The following is an 18914-nucleotide window of genomic DNA, read 5'->3' on the forward strand; positions in this document are numbered from 1 at the left end:
TTTGCCCAGTCTGCATTTCCCTGATTTACTTACTTACTTGCAAAATACACACACACTAACACACACACACGGAACATTCCTTTCAAAAAATCATCTATATTTAAAGGACTCTCGGACTAAGTCACATTTCTCTTTTCAATAGCAATATCTTTCTATGGCAGTCCTGTAAAATAACACCATGTTGTCCATTTAAAGATGTTGTAGCACCTGGTGACACCAAAGCTTGTAATCCCTCCATCACAGGAAGACATGACGAACCAATTGTAATTAAGCTAATGCAATTGTCCTGGTCTACACCGTACGATGATATGCACTCTCCTACAGTGCTGTGATCCTGACATCTGTACAGAGCGTGCGTGGTGTTGTATGAAAGTAACCTCTATAACGGGCTATTCTATCACGCAATTTCACACATGACCTGCCCTAATGAAGCCGGACTTGCTGAGCAACAAGGTCATGATGGGGAAGTAAGACTGCCGGCAGGAGGGCTCGGTTACCGCTCCTAAGTGGACGTTTCCACGCAGTCAGCTGAAATTGCACACGCCAGAGCCTCTGAATAGACGCACAGCGCAATCGTTCAACTGTGCTGGTCCCTTAATGTTTTCTAGTATTGGACACAGTAGGAAAACATAAAAGGTTCCCGTGCTGTAGATAGATACACTTGGATGGAAGTTTACCCACGGTGTGCCAAAAAGCATCCTTGTTCTATCTTACGTTTTGGCGGTTGCCTGACGGGCTGCGAGGCGCCATTGGGTGGTGCTGGCTTTACAGCATGCCACGGTCTGGTTGAGGAGCATCATCAATTAAACCACCACTAACAGAGCAGCCCCCCAGGGCCACCAGGATAGAACTCCCAAGGGATAAATTAGGACAAACTCAAAATTGTGTCTAAATCTTACCTTAATACCTCCTTTATACCTTCTGGGAAGTTAAAGGAAGGTTGTTGACTGTACCTGGACTCACCTGACAGCCCGGATCAGCGTTTTCACCGCTGGGATCACTTCCTCCATGGCCATGTCGCAGTAGGGCTTGTCCTCCATGCTGTCCTCCCCGAAGCCCTCCACTGAGAAACAGAGAAGACAAGGAGTCACACCGTGAAGTCCATTAAACAACCTTGAGGACAGGTGTGTGTGGGAGTGTTGTTGAGGCTACCCACCGTCGACGGGTGGGCGTGGCTTGAGGCGCAGTGAGGTGCGGAAGCGCGTGCGGTCGTTGAAGCTCCAGCTCTTCTGCACCTTCCCGGGGCTGGTGGCTTCGGGGACGTTCTCCTGGCTGGGGGAGTTCCGCACGCTGGAACCCGGTGGCGCTGAGGACGTCTTGCTCCGGATGGCCTGCGACGAACGGGAATTGTTCATCCGGATCCGATCCCGGAAGCCCATCTTACTGCTGACAGAGGAAGAGGTGTCAGGAAAAGTTTTGTCCGCAGACGATAATTTGGAGGGATCCGGAAATGTTTTTCCTAATTAGCCATAATGTCTAGTCCAGCGTCCACGGTGGGGATAAGTATGCCGGCGAGCCGAGAGCTCAGAGGCGAAAAAATGGGAATTAACTTTGTATCTACTTTAAATGTGCTTTGGTGTTGCAGGAAAAACAAAATAAAAATCGACTTAAAGGAAAATAAGATTTAAAATACAGACTAGGTGTTCTGAAGGGTCGCTGAGGACCCAGATCCACTTTGGCCATTCGTAATGGAACTATTGGACAGGCTGTGTGGTCATTAATAAGTTACAGGTTATAAATAAGTGGATCATAAAAGTAGGCCTGACTGCTTTTCAATGTGATAATGGAATATTAATAATTGAATATTGAATATAAATATGGGTTCATTTATTGTTTTATCCTTGATAGGCAACAGCAGACTACTAGCCAGCCCATGTGTTTGTATACACACACACACTCACACACACACACACACACACACCTATATATATATATAAATATATATATACACTTCCATACTCTCCACTAAAAAATACCACTATACAGCATGTTAGAGAAGAATGCATTAGTAAAAAGGTACAGTAACACACAACATGTGGGCATTTAATGACAACAGCTGAGACGAAAGGACAGTGCCCAGAGGGACCAGACAGCAGACAAATATGGTGACTCAGGGAGACAAGATACACACACACACTTCACATGTATCTCAAAGATGAAGGACAAACTGTCTGACCTATGAGGGATGGAGTCCAACCACAGAGACTACAATATTGCTAAAAGCGGATTCTGTCCCCTGAAGACTTGCTTGTTTAAACATACCGATCATAAGCGGCGGATTCAGCAAAATGGGACTGAAACCTGACTCAAGACTTACAGTAGTGCTGGGACGGCAGAATACATTGTACTGGGCATGTGTCGTTTCCTGCGCAGCGCAAAGAACATTTATCCGTAAAAATGCTTCAAAGGGTAGGACCAGTACAAAAGCGGCTTCATTCGGTTACTTCATAACTCTCTCCCCGACACGAGGGGAGCCACAATGCGAGGCCTGTTTCCAGCGACCCGCTCTGTCGGCCGCTCTAGCGTCCCCTGGAGAAATAACTCTCACATGTTACACACTGTCACGCAGCCATTCAAACATCATGCACCACAGAGCAATTCCCACAAGCTTGTTGTTCGGTCCCACCAGTTCCATGATGATATACTCCCTTCTTGTGTGTTCTTACTGGCCATTTAAATTAAAATTTAAATAGTGTAAGGGCATTAGTGGAAGCAGCATTTCATAGGAGCGAGTTGAAATGCCCAGGTAGAGTGTGAAGGCAGTGGGCGAGAGAGAGAGAGCGAGAGAGAGAGAGAGAGACAGAGAGCCACGGCAGAGCTTTGCATGCTGTCGGTGAAAGGTGATACATGGTTTGGATGCATTCTTGTTCATTCGTTGAGAGGACTCTTTTTGAAGACATGCACAGACGACAGGGATATGGAACAGAAAGGCGGACCTAACGGTTCAGTGCCGACTCCGGCTTCGACCGATCAGAAACTGGGTTGCATGCTGAATCATTTGAGGCCTCCCAACAGAACAGGAGAGAGAGCATTCAAGACCTAACCAGCTGAAATGTCAACACAAAATCATGCCACAAGAGCCAAAACACTACCTTTAGCTTCAACATTTCCATCCATGTTGACGTCCATGTCCAATAAACGACATGAGGCCTCAATTCTCAAAGTGGCTGTTCTCGAGACGAGACCACAGAAATGACTTGTTTATGCAACAAAAAACAAAACAAAAAAACAAAATCTCACTTTCTGGAGAGTTCACTTAAGCATTTGTGGACCAGAGTAGAGACCCTTTCCCAGCCTAAAAGGTGTAGATTGTTATTTACTCCTTGTTTTGGTACACTACAGGGCTACCCAGGTCCAAAAAGACTTAAGGGCTCTTCAAGCGGGGGTGATGTTGTTAGTGGGGGTGTTTGGTGGTGGTGTAACTGGCGATAGGGGTAACAGTACAGCGTGCCCCGTGCACAGGCTCAGTTGCCGTGGATACCTCTGCTTGCGGCCAGCGTGGATCCGGAAGAGACCCCGCTTTTTAGAGAGGAGTTGACTGAGGAGACACACAAGGCAGAGGGGAGAGAGGGTGAGGGGGAGGAGGAGGAGAGCGTGGAGCGGCGGTGGAGGTGGGGAGGGGGAGGGAGGGAGCAGGAGTGGGAGGGGAACTGGGAACCGAACTGCACAGTGAACCCCATGACGACCAGCCTCTCCCCTCCCGAAACCCCCCCCCAGAAAAAACAAGGTTGAGGTGATGGGAGGGAGCGAGAGCGTGTCGATTAGTCCAAAAAGCCTCTCTTCTTTCTTTCTTACTTTCTTTCTTTCACTCCTTCTCTTACTTAAGTGCGGGCACGCACGCACACGAACACACACACACACACACACACCCACACACACACACATACACACACACACACACACACACACACACACACACACACACACTTTGAGCACTGCTTCAGATTAGGGAGGTGCACCCATTGAGAAGGGGGGATGGGGGCAGTTAGGTCCGTATGGATGTAGGGTTCATGACGTGCTGTACCAGAGTATATTCATCAAGTCAAACCAAGTAATCGTCTGGAGACAGAACTTTCTCTCCTTGTCCTATTGTTGTAGTTTTGCATCCAGTGCATGCATCACCGCTCGGTCCTCGCACAATAGGCCCTATGGATCCTTGGGGAGCGCCGTATCGGTTAAGTCGTACGTTACGAGGGTTAATGAGCCTCCGTTCCAAAACAACCCTCCTAGTGGGGGGAGAAACAACAAGCACAGCGGCTCATGACTTGGGAGCGGAACAAACCTGCACGGGCCTTCTGCCTTCCTGAGAACAGATGTAAGATGGAGGGATGGCATGGAACAAGGAGACAGACACAAAAACAGAAAGGGGGAAATAGAAGGGAGAGAGAGGGAGGGAGAGGGACAAGGAATTAGATGAGTGAATGGATGGCAACAGAGTTTGGCGTGGAAAGATGGGGAGGAGGAGATGTGTACAGAGAAGCAAGGAGCGCACGTTGCAAAGGCACACACTTTGTATTTGTTTTGTTTTGTTTATCAGATCCACATCTTGGTTACGGTTGGTTAGACACAAAACACACCCATGCTGAAAGCGGGAAACGGGAAGCTGAGGAAGACGTCTCAGGCGGCTCGTGGTCGTTCCTGGGACTGTTTGGTTTCGTATGTGGTGTTCATGGTGATTTTGACAGTTTTTTCTGTGTATCTGGTACCCCTAGCCCCCCCCCCCCACGTGAGCATGTAGTGTGCGGCAGGGGAGGCGTGTGATGGCCGGGGTGCGTACCTGTCCCCCGACAGGTAGGGGGAGCTGTAGGGCCGCAGCCCAGACAGCAGCGTGTGGTAGGAGTTTTGAAGAACCTTCTTGGCGCTACGCTGCCGCTGGAGGTGACTGAACAGTAGTGTCAGTTCTCTGACACCCACATGCAAAAGTAAAAAAAACAAAAAAAACAAATATATATATATATATATGACAATTGGAAAAAATCAAACACAAAAAAAGATAATAAAAAAAACTCATGGAAAAGGCAAGGCAAATTAATGTCCCAAACGTTTTAAAGAAGGGAAATAAGATGCAGTGTATGTGAATGTACAGGATCAGGTTAAAGATGTGTGCGACAAGTTTGACTTTTAGAAGGATTAAAAAAAGACAGACGGAAGTTTCAACGAGTGTCTCACATACCCCTGCTTTTAACCAAACAAGAAAATTAGTGAAAAAGTCATACTTAAATGCACAATAAAAGAAACAAACAGCTGTGGCATTAAATAAATGATTACATTTCGACATGCCACTCGATTGGGCAAATTCTTGCTCCTGGATTTTGCCAATGCCAGAACTGCGGAAAACTGAATCATGAAACTGGTCAAGTTTGTCATTTCTGATTAATTGCGTGTGAGACGTGGGTTCTGCCGTTGTCTCCGTGCTACGTGGGCAGAGACTGTGGACAGAACGTTTCACTCAAACTCATTGGAAAACACATTGTGATGCGACTCACTAATGTCTGTAGGTCTTTAACTCGATGGTTCAAAGTGACTTCATGCATTTATGTAATACTCAACGACAACCTGGATCCACTTAACGTCCAGACGGGGGCGCTCACCTGAAGGAGGGCAACATGCTGTCATAGAAGTACCACGTCGCAGTTAGGTAGGAGTGCTGCGCGTCTGTGGAGTAGAGACGCCATGCAGCCTGTAGGATGACACACACACACACACACACACACACACACACACACACACACACACACACACACACACACACACACACAGTTGAAAGGGAAAAAAAATAGTTCTGCAACTTTGTTCAAGTTCAAGTTCAAGTGGTTGAGTTGAATTTTTTTTAATAACATGCTCAGTCACTCTCTCTCTGTTCCTTTTGGCTTCTCAGTCTGTTACTCTCTCGGCACCTGAATCAGATTGGCGGCGGGCGTCCTCCTCTTCTCAAAGTGCTTCTGTCGGTGCTGCTCTTGAACCTTCAGGGCGAAGCCGGAACCCAGAATGCCCTGGAATGGAGGAAAGGGGTCGGAGGTCACACCGGATCTGTCCAGGCATCATCACACTCTGACTGGTTTATTTATCGAATTACAAAGATTTACGGCGGGCAGTGCGAAGAAGGACACCCCCAGCAGGGCGAAGCCGGCCGCGAGGAGCCGTCCCTGCCAGGTCCGAGGCGTCTTGTCCCCGTAACCGATGGTGGTCAGCGTTATCTGTGTGCATGTAGACAGGCAGAAAGATGAAGGTAATCTGATTTGATACACACATAAACTTTGTCTCTCTGACTGCAGCCGATGTCCGTTTGTGCAACATGTGCAGCTTGTGCAGTACTCACAGTTCCCCACCAGAGGGAGTCTGCATAGGTGTTAAAGTCTGAGTTGACATCCTTCTCTGCCAGGTAAACCAAGAAGGAAGCAAAGATCAGCACCAGGAAGCCTATGTACCAAGCTGTGATCAGCTCCTGATAGAGTGAGAGGAAGAGGAGGAGGGACGGAGAGAGAGAGAGAGAGAGAGCGAGAGAGAGAGAGAGAGAGAGAGAGAGAGAGAGAGAGAGAGAGAGGAGATCGAGTATCAATCATCATTGCTAACGTCATCATTATATGCGCCAACAGAAGCCTCTTCATCATCATAATCACATAACTACCAACTATTATCATCAACAGCTTAATCCACATCATCATCATATTTGGCTTCCAGTTTGAGCCGACTAATGGCGCTGCTTAAACAGCAAGACAGCTGATGCTTCAAGTTATCATCATCTTTAGCTCCGTCTCCATCCATCACTGTAGAGCCGTACAGCTGGCCAGTGGCCAGCTGGTATTTAGCTCAGCACAAATGATAAAAACTAATTGCCAAACTAGAGCAATCAAACTGGGATTTGGTTCGCAGGGTCAGAGACTGTAGCCTAATTATGGTTAGTGGACTCCAGATTCCACACGTATGTCAAAAAGTAAAGAGAGCCTTCATCCCATTGGTCGGTCGATCACACAATCCATACAAGCTTATACTACCACAGTCATCCTCGACTCCATCATCATTTATGCATGTGCGTGGAATGTCCTCTTCTTCGTGTGTGTGTGATGTATGTAATATGAATCAGTGACTTAAATGCCACGCCCACCTTGCTGTGGGCATAGACCACGGAGCCCAGCAGCTTCCAGGTGCCTCCCCTGCGGTCCATGCGAACCATGCGCAGGATCTGCAGGAAGCGCATGCTGCGCAGCGCCGAGGTGGCAAAGATGTTGCCCTGCGTGCCGGCGGCAATCACCGCCAGGGAGGCTACGAAGACGATGAAGTCTGGAGAGAGGGATGAGAGACGAAAAGAGGGAGGGGAGAAGGAGGATACTTTATATACAATAAGAAACGTGTCCATGCCTTATTCGAGTATTTGCTTATCTCTGTAATTAAATTACATAAACACCTCAATTCAAAGAAACTATTTGTATTTGCATCAGAAAGTCAACCTTTGGCCAATCAGCTTCCTCTGTCAAAGTAAACTGAAAATAGAACTCCAACACAACAACTCCAGCATCAGTTTCAATGCCCATGTAGAGTTAGAAAAGCGTCAGAGATTTTAAATCAAACTTTCAAGGTTTGGCTTAAGTCAACACAAAGGCTGCCTCACATGGCAAATTTGATCTAGAAAGTCAACTATTTTAACACTGTTGAGGTTTTTTACGTGTATTGTATTATATTTGATACTGTGTTGTGTCCTATTTACTGTGTTGAAGATAACTTTTGTGCAAATTATTTTAAAATTGTTGATTGTCTCTGTAAAGAAACAACCAATAACAAAAAATAAATAAATAAAAACAAATAAAATAAAATACAATAAAATAAAACAAATCAACTCCTGTTTTTATTGTATTAATTGCCAGCGTGCCATCTTGGCCCCCTCTCCCACTTCCATTTGACTTCCAACTGTAAAATCCTAGCAACTAAATCTGTCAAACGATCTACAAACAACTGCTCAGCCTCATGCGCAGTTGAAACAGACGCTGGCTGACGGACTGACCGATGACACAGAAGGGTTTCCTCGCAAATCGCAGGCGTCCCCGCCATCCGCGGTATCTGCAGCAGCAGCCAGCCGCCCAGATCCTGGTGAAGTACTCCAGCCCAAACACCACAATCATCACAAACTCCTGCAGAACACACGCGCACACACACACACACACACACACACACACACACACACACACACACACACACACACACACACACACACACACACACACACACACACACACACACACACAGGTGAACTGTCATTTGAGGTCATGATCAAGTAAGTAAGGCCTGTAATGCCGGGGAGATTCCGAGCATTAAATAACACAAAAAGACAAGATCGGGAAGAGGGAGAATGAGACGGAGAGGAAGAAAGGGCAAATGAGGGGGAGGAGGAGGGGAGGTCGGGGGGGGGGGGGGGGAGTCAGGGAGGAAGGAGATAGCGAGTTTCTATTACCTTTGACTAAAGCCACAAGAGCACACAGAGGAAAAGCGCCGATTATGGGATGGCTATTAGGATTAGTGGATCATGTCTGTGATTTCCTGCACCGTCATAAACACCTGAATCCTCACGCCTGCATATACGGCTGTTTCTTTCTTCTCCACCGGTGAATAGAAACAGCACCTGCACGGGCATATTCCCGCTCACACTTCAGTCCATTGGGGGAAGTGCTCCCACTCAAAACGAGTCAATGCAAGAGAGACACGGCAAACAACTACACGGCAAACAACTTGTTCTTTGAACTCAGAAGAGGGAGCAACAATGCTGGCTAAACTTGTTTAAAAACTGAAAATATTTATATATTAAGAGGGACTGTTATAAGAATTTTATATGTCTATATATTGCTGTGCCTTTCACGTGAACTCTTGTACAATGCATGTGTACTCTGTTTATCCTTCCCAAGGCTTAGTAGAGTTCATGTCGTAAAAAGGACATAAACTAGTCACTTTCTGTGCCGTAAAGAGGAGGAAGGCAACCTTAACGGATGGTCGGTCTCAACGAAACTGCACCATCAATGATCTATGCGGGGGCGTTGCGACATCTGCTGACCTTCATCCCAGCGGCTCCTCAGTTTCCCACTCCAAGACGACTGTATAATAAGCTCAGCTCTCCAGTGAGAACTAAGCACTTCCTCTGTGAATTTCTGTTGGGTTGTTGCACTGAAACTGATCCTCTTGTGCAAGATTAAATACGTTATTAACCTAAAGTATTTGTCTCAGATTTCCTCTGTAACGATTAGTCCGTCCACAAACAAAGTTTATAGCTGTTTAACTTTAACAGGGAGACTAATTTCTATTTTCAGTTTCAAGATAATATTATAAAATCTGACAATCAAAATCTGTCAAACAGCTTTTTTTTTTTTTTGTTGCTATGACATTAAATATTGAGGAAGCAGTACACAATAAGATAAGATAAAATCATAGCAAATTATGAAATATTATTTCAAGTTGATACATTTTTTACAATGTTGAATAAAATTGCTATTTTGAGTTGCTGTGACATAACATTTAAGCAGTAGTATTAGATACAGCACGATAAGATAATGATATTATCATTATTATCGTCAGTATTATTTCAGGTTGACACAACGTTTTTTACAGTGTTGACTGCATATTTGTAAATACGTGTGTGTGTTTGAGGGGACAGTTTGTTGGGTGTTGGGAGAGAGAGAGTGAGAGAGAGAGAGAGAGAGAGAGAGAGAGAGAGAGAGAGAGACAGAGAGAGATCAAATAATGCAAAATGGCCACTGGTCTCACCAGGATGAAGAGGGCTTCGTTGGCGAGTTTGTGGTGATCGGGGATTGTGGAGAAGACGGATAGCACCAGACAACTGAACACCAGCAGGAAGCTGAAACACACACACACACACACACACACACACACACACACACACACACATAATTACACAGAAAAACACGCTCCCAAGACACACAAGGTTCAGTACAAACATTTATTTTTTTTAAATGCACGTACTGACCTTATTGACAACATAAAAACGAGATTTATTGGGACACCTCGTATATTCATCACAATAAGGGGCTCGAACTGCGCTGTGCTCATTCTCCAAGAGATTAACCAAATAATCGCCTTAGATTTGGAACTGGTTCCAAATTGCTTAATTCACCGTAATCAATAAGCGGCAACACTAACGAGTCCACTTATTGATTTCCAGCAGCAGGATGCGTCTCAAATAGCGATGGGGGCGGCTCTAGTGTGCCGTCAGTCGCAACTAAAGACCTCATTTGATTCAGCAGCTCTTCTTTTTCATCTCCACTTCATGGGGAATCAGCAAAAATACATTCAAATGCAACTCTTGCTGAAAAGCTATTTTGAGCATTTTAAACAGTACGATTTGATACAGGGATCAATAACGAGCCGTTCGATATTAATCAAAGGTCAGGTCAGACATATTGATGACGATCAACATGACAAACATTGTTTTGGATTTTTGAGACCACAGCCACAGGAGGTATGACCTTGAGGAGCTGGATAATAGCATCGCTCAAAAGTTTATACCATTTCCAAAAGAAACAAGAGTCCCAGTTGTCCCAGTCGTCAATAAAAACACACAGTTTTAAGCCGTCTTCAAAGCAAAGTTGTATTCTGAACCATATTCAAACTCATGGTTTGAAATTAAAACCTAAACCAGAATCCAATGTCTCCTTCCTGGAGACCTGGGCTTTCGTTAGAATCGCTGGAACGTTGGAATCAGTTTTAATTAGCCCCGCGTCTCTCTGAGCACCATGGGCCACGTATGGGGCCAAGCAGGGGCCAGGGCCAGGGCCACCTTTCTGCACTCGGTCCGGGGATGAAAAGGTTTAAGTCGTCCTGGAAAGAGCTCAGTGAGAACATCGTCCCAGAAATGCGGTTGGAATACCTTCAACCTTACAGATAAATTGACATTACAGTCTCTGTTATTACGAGTTATGTGCTTACACTCGACTACTTCAGTGCTGTTGCTTGTTTTCATTCTATGGTGGCTTTTTGGGATTTGAATCCACAGAGATATATTAATATTCATAATATTTATATTCATATTGTCGGCATTATGTCACACTCTCCCAACTTAAGAGTGACATGTACTGTATGGGATATACAAAATTCCTATGCCAATTAATAAAAACCAGCAGTGCAAGGGTTAAGAATGAAATACAACCAAACCAATACATCCTTCAATCCATTTTTTTAATAAGTAAAAAAAAGAAAATTAATATATATATTTTTTTGTTTTTTACTGAACACCTAAGAAAAAAGGAAATAAATAAATACAAATAATGAATTTATTAAATTACATAAAAATGCACATTCCCTGCCAGCAGTAACAGCACTTGGACGCAGCCCGAACCAGATGCACACGTGTGCTCACCAACTTTGGGCCGTGTGGACGTGATGGAGGCAGCAGGATTATCCAGGTGACAGCTGAAGCAGATACCAGAGCACTTCTGCTGGATCATTTCTCATGTGCACTCGCACAATGCTTGGAGTTTCTCACGGTCTCACGTCCTAAATGCATTAACCAAATCTCACTTTGTGGTGATGTATGGACGGGATATGAGGGAGGAATCTGAGTATCCTCTGAACATGAAAATATTATATGGCATCAAAAAACGGAGCTCAGCTGGACAAGTTTGGTACAGCTCACTAGCCTGGGAGATTAAGCAAACACCCCACATGAAAAGCAAAAAGCTCCAAAATCTACCTTTTTTTCTCCCAAACTACTTGAGTGAGTGACTAATGTCTGAATAAGATGGGGTCATGATCTGCAAACAGCCATTTCCTCTCCGATGCACACGCTCTCCTTGCACTGTCAGCTCATCTCTGGGGAGTGGAGGAGTGCAAGGGTGTGATGCGGACCAGTACTGGTACGATAACAGTCCTGCTCTGGCGGCGGCTGAGTGTCGGACAACAGGGAGAAGGGAGGAGGAAAGATGCCAGTGGACCGCGTGTGTGTATAGGGGGGGCGGATTCCAGCCAGCCGGGCTGACTCGTCTGGGGCTGTCAGCGAGGAAAATTGCACCCAGGTTATCTCCCTCCGGTGTCCAAAACGGCCATAACGGCTAATTATCGGTGCCATCATTTCGGAAAAATAATTGTAGGAAATAGTCAGAGATCCAATCGGGTGGGGATCCCCGGTAACATCAGTGTTCTCTGTGACTTCCACAAAACTTCCTCTCCATGTACGCTCACAAAAGCGCAATTGTGTCCATCACCACCACCCCATGTGTGAGGAGTCAGTGGATGAGCACACACCCGTTTCTTTGTCTCTTTGCCAACCCAGCCAGTTTGCAAATTAGGGGAACACTACAAAAAAAAAACCACAAAAGTCGGTGAGGCAGCCCCAGCAGGCTTTCCCAAATGGCTCGGTCTTATTCATAATTACATGTCTCATTGCAGCAAAAAATTGTAGCGTATATGCACAATAAAAAACACAAATAATTCTTGGCAGCAGAAATTCACCATGGTGATCATCCATCAATTAACTTATGTGCTGACTAAAATAACAGTCTTTCCCCCCATCCGTTAACTCAAAGGAACCGATGTATTTCCAAACTCATGAGGATCGGCTCGCTTCAGTGGACTCAGGCAGGAAATGAGGTTTGTGGAGACAGTCCGGGAATCAGTACGGACTCCTGCTGCGACATTCCAGTGGAAACTCATTTAAAAACTCTTATTTCTAAATCAAAAAACATCCACCATATAGATTCAAAATTGTAATAACCCTGTCTAGCTATGTCCACTTATAAGCTATACTAATAGTGAATTCCAACCAAAAGAAAGGTAAAAGAAGGTCGTTTATTTTTGGTTGGTGTGGCAGTTCCGCCTGCCACACGCCACTCAAGTGGTGTTTCCAGGGCCCTCCGATAAAGGCAGAGATGTTGCAAACGCGTCCGTTTTTTGTAGAGAGTGGCAAGATGGAACAAGTCGGGAGCAGATGGACACATGTCATGACAGAGGCTCTCCTTGTGTGTGTGGGGAATGGGTGATTTACCGGTTGCTCTGATGAGCAACAGGCGTGCAGCCACCCTGGATCACCACACCACCACCACCACCACCACCACCACCACCACCACCTTCACACCACAGCTGGATTACCTTTTAAGCGATTACTTCGTTAAGTGGAAAGAAAGTGTGTGAAGGAAATATTCCAGTCGAAATATTCCAGTCGGTCACAGATAATGAGTGGTTAAAGGTCAAAGCATGTGTAAGGCAAGTGAAAAATGTTTTGTTGAAGGGAAAAGTTAATTTTCCATTAAGCTCTTAAAACACTGTCACTGTTTGCACGGCTTTGCACTTGCTCTCCTTACACTTCATCTGTCGTCCTTAATCCTTAATTGAGTAAAGTGATCTGGACGCAGCAGCGGTTACAAATGGCTGCACTGAGTAACACGCCTCCATTGTTATGAGGTCAAGGACTCCCACACTCCCTCAAAAATCAGAGTTAAAAAAAAAGGTCTTTCCCCTTGAAATGTTCTATTAGTGGGTGTGGGGGATGTAAGAATGTTGCCGATGGGGCTTGATGGGGGGGGGTTCATACAAATTAATACATTTTTGTCTGTCTCGCTTCCTTTATTGAGTTTTTGTACCCAGACTTTCCATAGCTTGCAGGTTGCCAGTTTCACTATAGTTATTGTATTCTTCTTCAAATTCTATCATATCTCTGCATGCGGTATTCTGGAAATGAAAGTACAAGTAGTCTCCCGCTTTGATTCACCTTTCAACTTGTTGGGACTATGAACTGAGTGGAATGTGAAGAAATCTTCAGGGAGAAAGAAAACTCTGAGACTCTGAGATGTCAAATGTTGGAGTCACTGTGTTAGAAGCCGTCCAGTGAAAACATTCGATGGAGTTATTTTAAGTCTATTTTCGGGGGGGGCGCTACAGAATATTCTCGAGCAAAACTCTAGAATTCTGTGGTACAATAAATTGACCTTTCTCTGCAAATATACCAATTTTTGACATTCATTTCCACATTTCACCGTGGACAGGGATTAGCGGGAGCGTATTCACTCTACAGCCACGCCCCCCTCCACTAATGGCTACGGTGGGGGAAGCAGTGACATGATGGGGAGAATAAAGAGATATCAAGACCACACACCGCCCGTGTAACGTGTCACATTTCTGCTGAGGGGTACACTTTGAGACACCCCACCCTCCCACACACCCACCCAGACATCACCTTCTCCAGAGAAAGTAGAAGAGGAGTAGAGCATGCGTGGAAATACACCAATTCAGCACCACAGCCGGTCCTCAGGGGACGTCCGAAGATGAGTCTGCTCGGTCCTGAGTGCTCTATAGCTCAATTTCAACAGAATTTCTTCATGGCAAAATGTCAAAAACACCAGTCAAAGACAACAATGTAAGCATTCTGTTGATTTGAGCCTTTATAGCTAAAAGACAGACAATATCAGGGTCAGCCATAAAGATATTGGACTCTCATGGTCAGAAAATTCATTAGAAATCACTAATGAAAAGAAAGAAAGAAAGAAAGAAAGAAAGAACGAAAGAAAGAATGAAAGAAAGAAAGAAAATGGGAATATGGTGATGAGATTGGAGATTGGGAAGGCTCCTCGAACCTCTCGCTCAGCAGCATTAGCTGCTGTAGTCTCTCCTGCACATGTGAGCCTGCACAAGGTCCAATTTGTCTCCCAGCTGCTCGCTTAAACTCCTTAGGGCCATCGAACTGCTGCCGGGGCGCGCGGCAAACAAGTGCACGGCAGCTTACAAGGCAATTACAATGCTTTTAATGTAAGCCGGCCCGGGCTTTTAACTGTAATGTTTTCCTGTAAATGTAGCGTATGTAAGTGAAAGATCTCACATTACTCTACCTGGACTGTGCATAAATGTCCAGTATATGATCTTATGGATGAAGTGTGTGTGTTTGGGTGTGTGATTGTGTGTGTGTGTGTGTGTGTGTGTGTGTGTGTGTGTGTGTGTGTGTGTTTGTTGGGGGCGCCAGCCCTGATCAATAAGGCCCTAAATGTAGGCTTTCAGCCATTGACCTACGAAGCACAAGCAGGTGGCAGGTTGGCAAACGCACCGACTACAAATACTCATACATGCTGATTATTGCACACACACACACACACACACACACACACACACACACACACACACACACACACACACACACACACACACACACACACACACACACACACACACACACACACACACACACACACACACACACACACACAAAGGACAGACACAGGTCAACATATAGAACCGCTCAAACAAGCAACCGAACCGAGCTCAATCAGTGCACAGTGTTTATCTATAGAAGAGGCTGACTGTGGGATGGATGTCACCTTGAGGAAAGGTGGAATTCACACACACACACACACACACACACACACACACACACACACACACACACACACACACACACACACATACAAACACACACACACATTCAACACTCACTATGGGTGACTCTAAAATATGAGAGCAGATGATTGAGTCTGTGTTGCCCCCAAGGAAAGAGGAGAAGCAGAGGAGATGGTGAGGGGAAGGCGGGGGGGGAGGTTGGAGGGAGAAGACTGGGTGCAGAGAGAGAAAGAAAAAGGGGAGAGGAGAAAAAGAGGAGAAAGGTGGAAACAGTAGAACAAGTTATTAATAGCGGTTCTGTCCCCTTGAATAGCGCCTGCAGATAGAATGTGCGCAGGTGGGATGTAGAGCTCCAGGCAGCTCTGTACCCCCACAGGCTTTTGGGGGGGCCGCAAACGTTTCAGAAAAGAAAGGAAGAAAATGATCACAACACATAGCACACACAAACAAATAAGAAAACCAAAAGTGCTTTTTCTCAGGCTAAGGCTGTTGAAGGAGCGATTCGGAGGCTCCGCTGCCGGTTCTTCCAGTGGAACGGGGGAAAAAGGAGAGAGACGTGGCAGAGCAGTGGCGGTTGGAGGAGGAAAAAAAAAACGAGCGGAATGTGCTTGTTTTCTCATGAACGCCGATGGGTTTTAAGTGACCAGATCAATTATTTATTTTTATAAAAAAAAAAATAATAATAAAAATAAACTAAAAATGACCCCAGCATTGTGTATTGTAATGAGTGTTTGGCCGCTGGAGGGGATTGTTGGGTTTTGGTGGCGGACCCTCCTCAGTCCTGAGGGGACACTTCAATAGAGTAAACTCAACTCTTAACTATAACAGCTACACCCTACAGATGTTAACAGCAACACACACACAAGTGATGGATTCCATGAGGGCTTTATGGCGCACATGGACCCCTAGACACACAAACACACATCCTTGACATACAGCTCAACACCTGGACATGTTCACACACTTCTCCGTGAATCATCGCTCTAGTGTAAATCTCTCTCTCTCTCTCTCTCTCTCTCTCTCTCTCTTTCTCTCTCTCTCTCTCTCTCTCTCCCCCGGCGGAGGATACATTTCAAACACGGTCCCCCTTAGATCGATACGTTTTCCTTAGCTGGAAAACATCCCCCACTCTGCTTGCCGTCTTGAGAGTATCAGCCATTCACACACACACACACACACACACACACACTCACACACACACACACACACACACACACACACACACACACACACACACACACACACACACACACACACACACACACACACACACACACACACACACACACACACACACACACACACACAGCAGCTCTACAGTAACTTTCAGCCAACGTTACATCACATCACACCAAACATGCCGAGGGACCTTGCCTGGCATTTGATGTGATTCGCCCCCACCGCCACCATCCCATAAATCTAACACATACCCACACTGGTCCCCGTTGAGTGGCGTTTGAAGCCTTTATACGAAGAGAAACATCCCAGAAACATCCCAAGCTCATAGCTCACAGCGCGGTTGGTTTCTGTAGAGTGGTGAAATGGACGAACTGGTGAACCGACTTGGACACTCACTCATCGCTTCAAGATTTAGAAAACAAGCTTCAATGAGTTCCAATAATGACATTTTAATGGTTTCATTGGATACCGTCCGTGCCGACATTTTTTATTTCATTTAAATCCATTAAATCCCCCCCCAAAAAATGAGTGAATGAATTTCCCTGCACTAATTTGACCACTAAACAGTGGAAACATTTCTATCAATCAAATGACTCTTTAGTATAGGAATGACTTTGAAATGTCATTTTCCCTTTTTCATATTTAAGTTTTAATGGATGCTGTATCATCTGATTTTTTTATCATGGCAAAATGTTGAAACAAGGGACAATCCAATCCACTCGTAATAAGTGTCGCAAAAATAATGAACAATTTTCAAAAAGATTGATTAACACAGGTAGAAAAACATATCCTAACCTTTCGTCACATCGATGGCCTGTTCATGTAGTGTACGCATATAAACTTTTAGCTTTTAGTTAAATCTCAAGAATAGACAATGCACAGAAGCAGATTGATATTTTTAGGCTGTCTTCTTACCCTGAGGATGTTTCCATGTTGAAATGATAGATTAGTCTAGCGTACGGTAGCATTTCCCTTGACCGCTAGTGTGGCTTTTGATCAAATAATCAATTAATCTGGTGTTTATTTGGGGTTGCCTCTGCCCATACTGTTTATCATCCCTCTGTGCAGGTTTGAGGACACTGACACTGTAACCACGGAGGAGACTAAATCCATAACATGAGAAAGAGGATCTTCAGGAGGGTGAAACATGTGTGTAAATATAAGCCTATGAGCCTTTGTGCGTGTGTGTGTGTGTGTGTATATGTATACTGTATGTGTATGTCTGTGTATATGTATCTGAGCTTTTCCTGATGATGGAAACGAAAAATCTCCAGAATTTAACCACAACATGGTATGGGCTTGTGGAGCTGGGGCAGGAAAATTCACCGCGCACAGCTGAAAGTGACATTCAAAGTGATCAGGACCAACACATACACACAGGGAACCGAGACCTTCTCAACAAGGCCAATTACGTGTATCCGATTCCTGCACAGCCTCCGCTTGCTGCGTTTGAGCGCAGAGTGGGTGTCAGCAGCTCCGTAGGCTTGTAGTGTGTACAGGGTGCAGGCGAGGCGCCGAGAGAGCCCTGACATTTAGCCGTGGTATTGTTAGCAACAGCCTGGTAATTAGCCCAGAGGCTACAAACTGTTAGAGGCAGGGCTGCCACTTCAACGCCACTCGACCGTGGGCTCATATGACGCTGACATTTCCACTGACTGAGCTGAACCCCACTCCAACAAAACCATTGTGCCATAGGGACAAAAAACATCCATGACCGAGTCACGGTCGTGGTTTAAATCATTGGGACTTGGACACAGACAATTGAAATCTTTGTGAGTCAGTTTTATTCAGGACAAGGACATGTACAGTTTGAACCAGTGGGACCAGAATTAGAACATAGGACATTGTGTTTGTTAACAGCGAGTGGGAAGCAGAGAGGATCGTTAGCGCTTGTTATCAATTTTGTACAACTAGGACCATAAGATCCTCCTTTGCATCTCAGTTGAAAATGATCCTGGGCAGGTGCTACAGCCTCAGCATGAAAGGTGCTGGAACCTGCTGAAACCTCCGGTCTTGGAGGATCTTGGAGGACCACGTTACCACGGGCGGGCATGTCAGTCATGTGACTTCCTGGGTGCTGAGGTGTGTTCTCGCTTTCTTTTTTCTGACCACGAGTCCCCCCTGTTCCCCCGTGTGAGCCTTCCACAGCGGAACAGGGTATGAGTGGATTTTGGGCTAATCATCATTACTCTGTGACAGGCTTAATCAGGTTTCCATGGCAGCGGGGATCTCCGGTGATAGATTACGGCGGGTCGGGGGCAGTTCACCCGAGGATTGAGAAAACAACAAGAAGAAAAGCGGCCGACTGTAACATTTGAACTGAGGCTAATGGGATCGGCTCAGCGGTTCTGAAGTGCAGGATGTGAGAAAGTTGACCGGGGTCACACACACAGCACGGGTGGTCAAAAGATCTCCAG

General features: G+C 45.5%; 1 protein-coding gene across 2 annotated transcripts in view; it reads right to left on the reverse strand.

The window, feature by feature from the left end:
• The window catches only part of kcnq4 (potassium voltage-gated channel subfamily Q member 4), a 46908-nt gene that overhangs the window by 9459 nt on the left and 18535 nt on the right, over nt 1–18914 (reverse strand). The window contains exons 2-13 of one of the 2 annotated variants that reach the window (XM_080006534.1): nt 9748–9838; nt 8000–8126; nt 7106–7281; nt 6320–6445; nt 6087–6197; nt 5898–5993; nt 5592–5680; nt 4778–4903; nt 4283–4303; nt 3482–3538; nt 1157–1386; nt 964–1063 (exon numbers count right to left, since the gene is read on the reverse strand). In XM_080006534.1, coding sequence (XP_079862660.1) covers nt 964–1063; nt 1157–1386; nt 3482–3538; nt 4283–4303; nt 4778–4903; nt 5592–5680; nt 5898–5993; nt 6087–6197; nt 6320–6445; nt 7106–7281; nt 8000–8126; nt 9748–9838 — 1350 coding nt within the window. The remainder of the gene's footprint in view (nt 1–963; nt 1064–1156; nt 1387–3481; nt 3539–4282; nt 4304–4777; nt 4904–5591; nt 5681–5897; nt 5994–6086; nt 6198–6319; nt 6446–7105; nt 7282–7999; nt 8127–9747; nt 9839–18914) is intronic. The other variant, XM_080006535.1, reaches the window with a different exon arrangement.

The sequence above is a fragment of the Zeus faber genome (genome assembly GCF_960531495.2).
Source record: "Zeus faber genome assembly, chromosome: 1".
NCBI lineage: Eukaryota > Metazoa > Chordata > Actinopteri > Zeiformes > Zeidae > Zeus > Zeus faber.